This window comes from Pteropus vampyrus, unplaced genomic scaffold, assembly GCF_000151845.1.
Source record: "Pteropus vampyrus isolate Shadow unplaced genomic scaffold, Pvam_2.0 Scaffold239, whole genome shotgun sequence".
Lineage (NCBI taxonomy): Eukaryota > Metazoa > Chordata > Mammalia > Chiroptera > Pteropodidae > Pteropus > Pteropus vampyrus.
The window spans coordinates 396,937-407,591 of NW_011889020.1; the positions used below are offsets into that span (position 1 = coordinate 396,937).

Consider the following 10,655-nt stretch of genomic DNA (forward strand, 5'->3'; position numbering starts at 1 on the left):
GACTTTCCCTGCCCTGGCTTCTGGAGCGGAGATGTGCCTTCGGGAGCACACGCAGCAGTGCCATCTGTCCGTCCCTTCCTGGCCACAGTCCCCTGCTGACCCTCTGCACTCAGGCGCAGCCTCCCCAGGACCCCCAGCCTGGCAGCCAGCGTGGGTGCAGTGAGCCCCCTCCCAGGGCAGCCCCTCTGCACAGGGCAGGGCTACGCTCGTCCTGGCCTCCCCTCACCCCCGCCCCGCCGTGTCAGACACCCCACTCCCTGATGTGGCAGAGGGGGCTTTACTGAGGTCCACACATGAAGTGCTGAGGCCACAGCTGTCCTGGAGGCGGACGGGCTGTGCCTTCTGAAGGAAATAGTCTGGACTCCTTTTCCAGAAAAGCATTGTTGGTTCACACCTGGCCTGGAGTCGGAAGTCACTCTGGAGGGCGACCCTGAGCTAACTTTCACCAGCCCTGGAGTGGGGGAGGGGCGTGCGTGCGGCCAGTCCCACCGCGAAGACTGAGCAGGGGGTGGGTGTGGGGCTCAAACACTGGATCTTTCCCGGACCCACGGACCCCAGCGGGCAGATGGATGCTCAGTCAATAGCATTATGGGGTCCGAGTTCAGACGGAGAAGTTTCGAGTGAGAAGGACACCCCCTCGGAGCGGCCGTGGGGGGCCTGTGTCCAGCGGTGGGGACCGAGGGCCAGGCAGGCAGCTCCGGTCCACCCACCCCCAAGCCTCTGTCCCCGACCTCCCCCAGCCCTCGGCCACGACCATGCCAGCTCTCCAGGGGGTGGAGTGCTTCCCAGCAGCAGAATGGGGGGCTGTGCGAGGAGCTGGGGGTGGGGCAGGACGCCGGGCCCAGGTCGCAGCCGGTGAAGGCCAGCCAGGCTTTCTCTGAGCCGTCCAGCAGGAGCAGAGCTGTGGGGCCCGGCGGGAGGGACGGGGGAGAGCCAGTGGAGACCAGGGTGCTCCCCAGGCCCCAGCCTTGATGTGGGGGAGGGCGGCTTCCCCAGCCAGCTCCGACTGCTGGAGAGAGAATCTTCTCGCTCCTCAGGACACCGTTCACAGACCCCCCTCGTTCACACGCTCCCTGCAGCCGGGGACCTGGCCAGGCCTGAAGGAGCTGCAGGCGCCTGACCAATAGCCGAGGTCCCTAGCCCAGCCACGGCTTCCAGGCTCCCTTTTCTGGGCCGCCCACCCCTCCCAGGTGAATTCGCACCTCTCAAAGCCCTGAGTCGCTCTCCCAGCAGCGGCCTCAGGAGGCTCAGATCCCTGGGGGTGTGGCAGGGCCCTGCGCTCGCTGGGCGGTGGGGGACCTGGACGAGTGAGGGACCCCAGGGCTTCCCCGTCCTCCCAGGGTGAAGCCCAAATCCGGAGCTCGAGGCTTGGGAGAGACGGAAAGAGCTGACAGCAGCCTCGGAGTCCCCGTGGGCCATGTCGCTGTGTCATGGTGGCACTCCCTCCCCCCTGCCAGGCCCACCACTTGCTCTCTGGTGAGGTGGGGAGTGCTGTTGAGTCTGGCCTTTGCGGACGGTCCACTCGGCCAGCTGAAGCCTGAGCAGGCCCTGGGGGTAGGACATGCTCCCAGCCGGGCAGGCGGGGCCCCAAGGCGTGGGAGGGGCAGGTGAGTTCCACACCCCAGCTCTCAGGCTGAGGCTGCCCCTCCCCTACGGGGGGAGCCCCCAGCGCGGCCCCCTCCCGCACCCCGCACCCCCCAGGCGAGGGGCCAGAGAGAGCGCTCCTTTTTCTGCTGAAAGGCGTATGTGTGCATCGCCCGCCCGCCCGGGATAATTCTAGCTCAGAGACCGGCCAAAAAAAAAGCCGCCGCGCCGCGTTCCTGCCCCTGTCCGACGCGGCAGGCAGGCGCCCTCACCCGCCCAGGTGGCCCTGCTGAATGGGGGGCTTGTGCACAGCCGCCGGGGCGGGAACTGGCGAGCTGCCCACGGCCCGCCCCGCCTGCCGAGCCCCGGGCCCCAGCCCAGCGTCGCTGCCACCGGCGGCACTCGGAGCCAGAGCGCAGCCATGGCCAGAGCCCCCGCGCTGGCCCTGCTCCTGCTGGGGCTGCTCCTGGCCGGGACGCTGACCGGGACCCGGGCTCAGGTGAGCACGGGCCACGGGCGAGCGGCGGGCTGGGGCGATGGGCCAGGGGTGCAGCAGTGCGGCCAGGGTACCAGGGACGACCCTGCAGCCAGCCCCCCGGGGCCAGCTAGTGAGCCGGGGGTGCCAATGGCGTCCCACGGACACGGGACTCCTTGGGGCGAGCCCGGGAGACCACCTCACCCTCTCCGGGCCCAAGTCCAGCCACTGCCAGGGCCACCACCACCCGAGACACACGAAGCTGCTTTGTTCCCCGAGGCTCCGGACGCAGCCCCGCCTGGCTGGAGGGCTGAGGCAGTGGGTGCCGCCACGGCCGGACGCTCTGGGGTCTCCGAGGCTGGCTGGGTCATGGCCCCTGTAACAGGCCCCTGTGCTGCTCCAGACAGGAAAGAGGGGTCACTCTGTCAGGCCGACCCTCCCTGCAGCCTAACAGCATTTCTCCATTTCAGAAAGTGGGGCCTCGAGGCCCCCCTGGCCCCCAAGGGCCCCCCGGGAAGCCCGGCAAGGATGGCATTGACGTGAGTCTGGGGCATGGGAAGGGCTAGGGAGGGGTCTGCGCAGTTCTAGCTCTGGCCCCAGCCGCCCCGAAACCCTGAGCCTGATGGAGTGAGAACTAGGTCCTGCCTCCCAGGGCGGGGTGCCATCAGCACCCCTGTGGGGTGTGAGACGCTGGGGCACAGACTCAACTGCATCCCCAGGGCAGGTGGGGGCTGCATGGTGATCTAACCTGTGGACGTGTGGGCACTGAGGCGTGCAGCTCTGGGTCCCCGAAGGGCCCCTGCCCCGGTATGCTGGGGGTTGGGGGCAGCGGTGCAGGGCCGGCCCCTCTGGGGGTCTTGTTGGGGGTCACTGGGGGCTGGAGCCAGCCTCGGAAGGGCTCGGGTAGGCACTGGAGGTGGCATCCCCGATGGGTGTCCAGGCCAGCAATGTGGGGATGCAGCTGGAGTCCCACAGCCCACTCCCATCCAGCCCCCTCCATGAAAAGGGGGTCCCTCTAAGGCCTCTCCTCACCCATGTTATCCCTGGTGGAGCCCCCCAGATCGGTCCTCAGCGGCCCTGAGCCTCCTCCATGCTTCTCACCAGGCACCTGGTGCCCCAGGCCTCCCAGGCCAAGCCAATCAGACAAGCCCATCATTCCTTCCGGATCCTTCCACTTAAAGCCTGGCCTGGGAGCTTCTTAGAGGGTTTGAGGCCTAGCCTGCGGGCAGGGCCTGGGCTGCCCCCGCTGACCAGGTGGAGGTGGAAGGCCCTCCAGCTGTCCCATCCCACTGTCTGAAGCGTCATGATGCGTTCCCTCGTTCCTGGGGCCGTGTCTCTCAGCCCGCAAAGTGGTCCCCGAAATCTGTGTGGGCCATGCAGGGAGTGAGCCCGTCTGTCCAGCTGGCCCCTCTCCCCAGTGCCTGCCTTCGTGCCTGGCCCTGGAGGAAGGAGTCCTCCGGGCGTGGACAAGGGGCGAGGGGCCCCCATCTTGTCTCCTGGGGTCCAGCTCTGCTCCTTGGGGCAGGGTTTTCAGGGGACGCTTGTTCACACATGGGCGCCTCCTCTCTGCAGGGAGAAGCTGGTCCTCCAGGTCTGCCTGGGCCTCCGGTGAGTGTCCTGCTGTGGTAGGGGGAGGGGTGGCCTCAGGGGCCTGGGAATGGGGCTGGGCCCAGTGAGGGTGGCAGGGAGTGCGTGGGCTTCCCTGTGACTGGGCGAGTTCTGGCTCTGAAGCGTCCTTTGGGTCGGTGCCAGGGTGGGCCGGGGGTGGGGTGGCCGTAGCCCACCTGGGCAGCCGTCAGAGGTCCCACGAGTGAGCCCGCGCAGAGCTGTTCGGTCCCGGCTCACTGGGGGTCCCACAGAGGGACCCGCCAGCCCTTAGCTGGGGGGCCGAAGCGCCCAGGCAGGTGTCCTACCTACAGAGGTGGCTGAGTAAGCGGGTGGCTGGGAGGGAAGTTCTCCGGGTTGGGGCGGGATTGGGGGGGACCCCAGGAGGTCGGGTCTGGACACTGGCCTCTGCGGTGGAGAGCAGCTGTCTGGGATTGTGGGGGTGGGGGGTGCCCCTGACTGGAACACACTTGACTCCTGGGTGAAGGCCACCGCTCACACCTCTGCCCCCCCCCACAGGGACTGAGAGGGGCCGTGGGGAAGCCAGGGAGAGCCGGAGAGGCTGGGCTGCCAGGACTGCCGGGTGTGGACGTGAGTGTGCCCTGCTGCCCAGCCCCCTCACCCCAAGAGCCCCCCACCCCATCCAGGCCCGGGCCCCTTCCCTGCCTCAGGGGTCAGGGTTAATTGCTCTTCTCCAGCTGGGCCTTGTCAAGCAGGAGGGGAGAGTCCGGATGGCCCCAGCAGGGGGCCCTTGGCTTTTATCCCAGAGCCCGAGTCCTAAGTCTGGCCAAGGTGGGCAGGCGGCCGAGGACAGAGCCGCCCACAGCAGAGGTGAAAGTCCCCCCAGCCCTCGCTCATCTGGGGACAAACGCCCACGGTCCAGGCCCCTCTGAGGCCAGCGCATTGGTCCTCAGGGCTCAGGGCCATCCACGGGGACTGGAGGGGTCTGAGAAGTGGACGCTCCTGCCTGCTGGGCTCACCGACTCCCACGCTTGCTCCAGGCACTGGCTGCCCCTGCCTCCCCCGGAGCCTGTAGACATGGCAGGGGGACAGGGGACAGCGGGAGAGGCGGTGCCAGGCCCCAGGGGTGCAGTCAGGGAAAAGCCCTGGCTTGTTCTCCCCGCACATGGAAGTGGGGGTGGGGCGGGGCTCGTCCTTTCTAAGTGACCCTCGAGTCCACCTCCCTCCCCAGGGTCTGACCGGCAGGGATGGACCCCCTGGACCCAAGGGCGCCCCCGGCGAACGGGTAAGTGCCCGCACCACAGGAGTTTCGGTTCAGACATGAGGACGAAGACAGGGCCCCCCCACCCAGCACCACCCGGTCCCCGACCCCACACCCACCCGGCCCCCCACCCAGCACCACCCGGTCCCCGACCCCACACCCACCCGGCCCCCCACCCAGCACCACCCGGTCTCCCACCCCACATCCACCCTGGGCAGAGTCGACCCGGCATCCAGGCTGTGTGGGGGAGGCTGGTACAGTTGAGGGGTGACTGGCCCTTGAGCCCCCTCCTCCCCATGAACCACTGCTCCTCTGTGCCCACCTGAGGCCAGTGGCCGGGGTCACCTAGCTGCTCCCTGAATCTGTCATCCACCAAAACCCACTTCCTGACTTAGCAGCGCCCCTCCAACAAGGCGGCCTCTGAGCCCAGCACACCTCCCCTCCCCCATGAGAAGGGCCGTCCCTGGTCCTGGGGTGCAGAGGGCACAGAGGCCGGGCGGGCCGTGAGCACACGGCCCTCTGGGGTCTCAGCTGTAGGAGTGTTCTGAGCCGAAAACGGAGTGGCCATGTGGCCAGCAGCCCTTTGGTCCTTCTGTGGTACGAGGGGTGGAGGGGAGGGCGCTCCAGACCTAGGGTTGGGGTGCACACGGGTGGGGGTGCACGCGGGTGGGGGAGGCCTTAGGGCAAAGATGCAGGGGGTGGCAGACAGGGCCTGGCTGCCCGAGGCTCAGTGCTCCCTCCCATGGGGGCTGATGTGGAGGTCTGCCACCTCCGAGGGGGGGCGAACTGGAAGGCTTCCTGGAGGAGCCGCCTCACGGCCGGTCTGTGTGGCTCCGGCATCAGAGCCCTCCCACTCCTGGAGCCTCAGTCTTGTAAGCCAGGACCCCCTCTCCAAAGGAGCTGTAGAGTGTCTGGGGACGGAGGGGGATGGGCTTGCGAACCGAGGCGGGTGCCCAGCCCACTCCAGCCTGACACCCGCCTTCCTTCGGCAGGGAAGTCTGGGACCCCCTGGACCACCCGGGCTGGGGGTAAGTATCCTGTCTCCTGGTGGGGGTTTGAGGAGCCGAGCATCTGACGTGGGTGGGGTCCTCCAGGAGCCTCGAGAGGAGCACCCCGCACGCTTGGCTGCCACCCCCCATGGCCTCCTCTGGGTGCTGGGCCCTGGGCCGGCCTCTCTCCAGGAGGCTGTCCTGCACCGGGCGCTGTCCCCTGAGGCTCCCTTCCCCAGGAGGTGGTGGGCGGGCACAGCCTGTCCCCAGCAAGTTCTGACCCACGTGCTTGGCTTTGCAGGGCAAAGGCCTCCCTGGACCCCCCGTGAGTATCCACAGCCCGTGCCCCAGCCAACCATGCCCACCACACCTGGAGCCAACCTGGCCGCCAGGTCCCGAACCAGGGCTGGGGGTGGGGCTTCCAGGGGCAGAGACCTGGCCCCACCCAGGTCTCCGCCCCTTCAGAGAGGGCAGACTGGCCCTGCATGCGGACCAGGGGCCGGCTCTGAACCCCCGGGGCTACCTGGAGCCCCTTGGGTGCAGACCCCATCTCTCGTCTTTACCCCCAGGGAGAGGCAGGAGTGAGCGGGCTCCCAGGTGGACTCGGCCTCCGGGGTCCCCCGGTAAGTGGCTGCCCCAGAACTTCTCAGTGGTGGGAGCGGGTGCCCTCCCCACCGACCCAGATTCCAGGGCAGGAGCGTCTGGAACCCTCTCCCCTCCCCCCACCTTCCCTGTGGGCTTTGATGGGAGCCGTGGCTGACGTCCAGGGAGAGGGACAGGCCAGACCTCGGGACCGCAGGGGACGCTGGCATAGGCCAGGTCTGGGAGGTGGGCAGAGCTGGGTGTGTCCCCTCAGGGGCACAACTGAGGGAGGCTTCTCTCTGGGAGCAGCTGGCCACCTCACCTCAGGTGGGGGCTGAGCCTGCTCCATCTAAGTCACACACACCGCCCCCCAGGGACCCTCTGGACTCCCAGGCCTGCCCGGCCCCCCAGGACCTCCTGGACCCCCTGTAAGTACTGGGCCTAGGCCGCAGGCATGGGTGACCGCACGGTGGGCTTCATTCTCTGTCCCTGGGAGCCCCAGCCCCGGTCCACTGCCGGCGTGGACACTCCGCAGACGCAGCCGGCTGAGTCCAGGCTGCAGTGACTTGGGGATAGTCAGGGCTCAGGTCTGGTGGCCACCTGTCCCTGGGGCAGCTGGTTTCTGTCATTGTCATGTGCCTGGCGGTTGGGCCAGCAGCACCTAGGACTGTCTATGCCAGATGAAAGGCCAGAGTCCCCTGGTGTCCCCAAGTCACATGGTCGGGGGGAGGGAGGGGAAGGGCAGGCGGGCAGCGTCACAGCCAGCCGGCTCTGTGTTCCAGGGTCACCCAGGGGTCGTCCCCGAAGGTGCCACTGACCTTCAGGTGAGCACTGGCAGCCCTTTGGGAAGGGGCTGGGGGCGCCTTCTTGGTGGGAGGAGACTGTCTGGAGGATGGCTTGTCCCCTCCCATTGCAGGAAGTTGGGGACAGGCTTGCTAGGGACGGGGCTCAGCGCAGGGGCCCCCACAGCCTCCCCCATGCCCTCCCGCCCCCCCCGCCCATGTCCCAGAGGGCGAGCACGGAGCCTGCAGAACGAGGACAATGGCTGGGCCCTTGATGGGCCGGCCAAGCGGCTGAGGTGGGGGTCGTGGCACTGGCTCTGGGACGATCCAGGACCTTCATCCCTGTCCACACGCTGGTGTGGTGAGGATGCCGCAGGGGCTGGGCGTGGGCAGAAGGCCCCTTTGCGAAGCCTCAGACGCTTGTGAAGAGCCACCTTGAGCCCAGCATCTGTGCTGAGGCTGAGGGCTCCAAGCGGGCGAGGAGCAGCCTGGCAGCCGCGGTCCAGCTCCTACAGGGCCTGGCCACACCCTGTGGCCAGCACTCAATGGAGTCCTGTGTGGGCACCCCAGGAGGCCCCTTCGCCTGGGTGGATGGCCCACCTCAGGGCCCCTTTGTCGGGGAGGGGTTTGACCACTCTGGTTTCCCATAGTGCCCGGCCATCTGCCCGCCCGGCCCCCCTGGGCCCCCAGGAATGCCAGGATTCAAGGTGCGTGGTGGCCGTAGGGTGACTCAGACCCGAGCCCGTCTCCGTGCCTTCAGGAGGCAGCCTGGTCCCCGTGTGGGCTGAGATGGGAGGCGGAGATGGGGTCCTCCCACCCTGCCTGGGGTCCTTGCTCTGTCCCCTTCCCCCGTCAACCCTGCTGATTCCCTGGGCGCCGGCCCCCAGCCCCTTCCCTGGCCCCTCCCACTGGGCCTGTTCCCCCACCCGGGCTGGCGAGCCCTGGGACCTCAGTTCAAAGCTGCTTGGGGGGTCAGGCTGCAACTCGTCACCCACCGCTGGCTTTCAGGGACCCACCGGCTACAAAGGGGAGCAAGGAGAAGTCGGCAAAGACGGCGAGAAGGTACCGTGGGCGATGCCGGGCTGTCCGCTCCGGCGGTGGCAGCTACAGGGGAGGCTCTTGGGGGTGGGAGGAGAGGAGTTGCTGGCTGCATCGGGGACACACCGAACGGCTCCCCGCACACCTCCCCTGCTGGCCGGCTGGCCTCTGGACAGACTCCGCCCCCTCCAACCAGCTCTGGCGGGCCCCACCGGCAGCCAGAGAAGGCCGGCTTCAGCTCAGTGTGTCCCCAGCAGTCCCTGCCACCCTGTCCCTGTAGCCACTGCTGGTGGGCATCTTCTGCCCTCACCCACAGGCTGGGGGGGAGGCCAGGTGCCCTCTAATGTGGTGCGAGGGGCCAGACTGCCCTGTGGGCAGCACAGGGGCCCACCCCAGCCGGGAGGAGATGTGGGGGATGGCTGGGGACCTTGCTGGAACAGAGGCCATGGAGGAGAGCCATGCCCCCTCGGCCTGGGAGACTCAGCCATGAAGTTGGGGGCAGGGCCGGTGGGCATCGAGGGGCTGGGACAGTCCACCCCGCCACTGCTCACCACCATTTCCTCCATGTTCATTGCAGGGCGACCCCGGCCCCCCTGGGCCCGCTGGCGTCCCGGGCACTGTGGGGCTGCAGGTGAGTGGGGGCGGGGGCCGGAAAGGGCGAGGACGCGGTTGGGAGTCCCCCGGCCATCTCGGGGCTGCAGGCACAGTCCCCCAGCACCTAGACAGGACTCTGGCCAGGGTCCGACCTCTGCCAGGCCGCCGATCCCAGGGGCTGCAGGCCTGCACCCTCCAAGGCCTGAGCAGAGGTGGGGGGCTTCCAGGGGAAACACGGGGGCCCTCCACGGCCCTGGGGGCTGTGCGTCTCCGGGTGCCGCAGCCCCGGCTCCATCTCCAGCTCTCTCCCCACAGGGCCCTCGAGGGCTTCGAGGACTGCAAGGGCCACTTGGGCCCCCGGGGGACCGGGTAAGGCTGCCAGCCCCTGCCGCCTGCACCTGGGGGCTGTGGCGACCCCTAGGGCAGGCCAGGCAGTCGGGGGCCCACCTCCAGACGCAGGTGGGCTTGCGAGTGCTGGGCCTCACAGCGGCCACTGCGGGGGCTGCTTCTGGGCTGCTCCTCACTCGTGGCCCCGAGCTCGGGCTATGAAGACGCCTGTGCTCAAGCCCAGGGGACTGGGCACGGGAGAGGCCTTGGCAAACGTGGGAGGGGGCTTGGGAACCACCGGGTGGTAACTGGGGCAGGGCCTGCTGGGGGTGCTTGGTGGGGTGCGCGGGGGGGCTTCTGTAGACGGTCTAGGGCCCGTGGGGGTGCTGGCCAGGCTCCAGAAGAGAGGCCGAGATGCTCCCTCTCTCCACAGGGTCCCATCGGGTTCCAAGGGCCCCCCGGGATCCCAGGAGCCCCTGGGAAAGCGGTACGTGCGAGTCTGGGCTGGAGGGGGGCCCATGCTGGCCCAGGCTCTCGGTTCCCCTTCCTCTTCCTCACTTGAATGCCTCCCCCCGCCCCGCCGGGCTGCTCCGGCCCTTCAGGGGCTAAGCCGTCCCATGGGCACACCTGGGCGGGTTCCTGTGGGCACACCTGGGCAGGTGCCTGTGGGCACACCTGGGTGAGTTTACCAGAGGAGTCTGTCTGTCCTTCGCGGGAGGGTCGCGCCCTTTCTCTTTCTGGACGTAACGTAAGGTGGTTCCATCTCTGGCCTCTGTGACCCTCAGCAGGGTCAGTTCTGCCCCCTCGGACCACGTCTGGGACTGCCCCTGGCCAGTCGCGCCTCGGTCTGGCTCTCCTAGCTTCTTGAGTAGTTGACTCTGTCCCTGTCCCCCTTGTCCTTTCAGGGTGACAGAGGTGAACGGGGCCCAGAGGGGTTCCGTGGCCCCAAGGGTGACCTCGTAAGTGAAACAAGCTTGCTTCTCTGGGCCCTTCGTCAGAACCTGCTCTACGGGGTGCAGGGGGACGTGGGGACGGGGGGCGGCTGCCCTCTCCCGGGGTGGCTGGGGCGAGTCACTGGGCACGTGAGTCCCCCGCCCGCTCCGTGCCCACTTCCCCAGCGGCTATTTGAAGGTCCTGTCATCTGGCATGTGGGGCGTCTGGGCAGGGCCGTGGGATCAGACCACAGGGTGTCAGCTCTGGCCACTGACGCACGTTCGTCAGGAGGCCCTGGGTGGTACTCGACCTTGCCCAGCTGGGAGACGGAACAACACGACGGCTCCCAGGCTAAGCGAGCGGACGTGAGCAAAGCCGAGAGGAGACTAAGCCCCAGAGTGGCCGACCCCAAGCTGGCATTCGCCTGCAAATGCCTCCAAACCAGCCAGCTCTTCCCCTGGACTAGTGACCAGAGGCCCACGAGGTGGCCGTGCAGTGCTGCAGTGTCCAGGATCCTAGATGGG

The 10,655-nt window shown here is 68.2% G+C and overlaps 2 protein-coding genes across 2 annotated transcripts in view; both read left to right on the top strand.

Annotated features, from left to right (window-relative positions):
- OGFR (opioid growth factor receptor) overlaps nt 1-501 on the top strand; it is a 9,823-nt gene extending 9,322 nt beyond the window's left edge. The window contains exon 8 of the mRNA XM_011374133.2: nt 374-501. Coding sequence (XP_011372435.1) covers nt 374-501 — 128 coding nt within the window. The remainder of the gene's footprint in view (nt 1-373) is intronic.
- Nucleotides 502-2,005: 1,504 nt separating this feature from the next.
- COL9A3 (collagen type IX alpha 3 chain) overlaps nt 2,006-10,655 on the top strand; it is an 18,689-nt gene continuing 10,039 nt past the window's right edge. Inside the window, exons 1-16 of the mRNA XM_023519899.1 lie at nt 2,006-2,083; nt 2,530-2,598; nt 3,632-3,667; nt 4,184-4,255; nt 4,857-4,910; nt 5,879-5,914; nt 6,177-6,200; nt 6,445-6,498; nt 6,832-6,885; nt 7,240-7,281; nt 7,890-7,946; nt 8,248-8,301; nt 8,855-8,908; nt 9,187-9,240; nt 9,632-9,685; nt 10,104-10,157. Coding sequence (XP_023375667.1) covers nt 2,006-2,083; nt 2,530-2,598; nt 3,632-3,667; nt 4,184-4,255; nt 4,857-4,910; nt 5,879-5,914; nt 6,177-6,200; nt 6,445-6,498; nt 6,832-6,885; nt 7,240-7,281; nt 7,890-7,946; nt 8,248-8,301; nt 8,855-8,908; nt 9,187-9,240; nt 9,632-9,685; nt 10,104-10,157 — 846 coding nt within the window. The remainder of the gene's footprint in view (nt 2,084-2,529; nt 2,599-3,631; nt 3,668-4,183; nt 4,256-4,856; nt 4,911-5,878; nt 5,915-6,176; nt 6,201-6,444; nt 6,499-6,831; nt 6,886-7,239; nt 7,282-7,889; nt 7,947-8,247; nt 8,302-8,854; nt 8,909-9,186; nt 9,241-9,631; nt 9,686-10,103; nt 10,158-10,655) is intronic.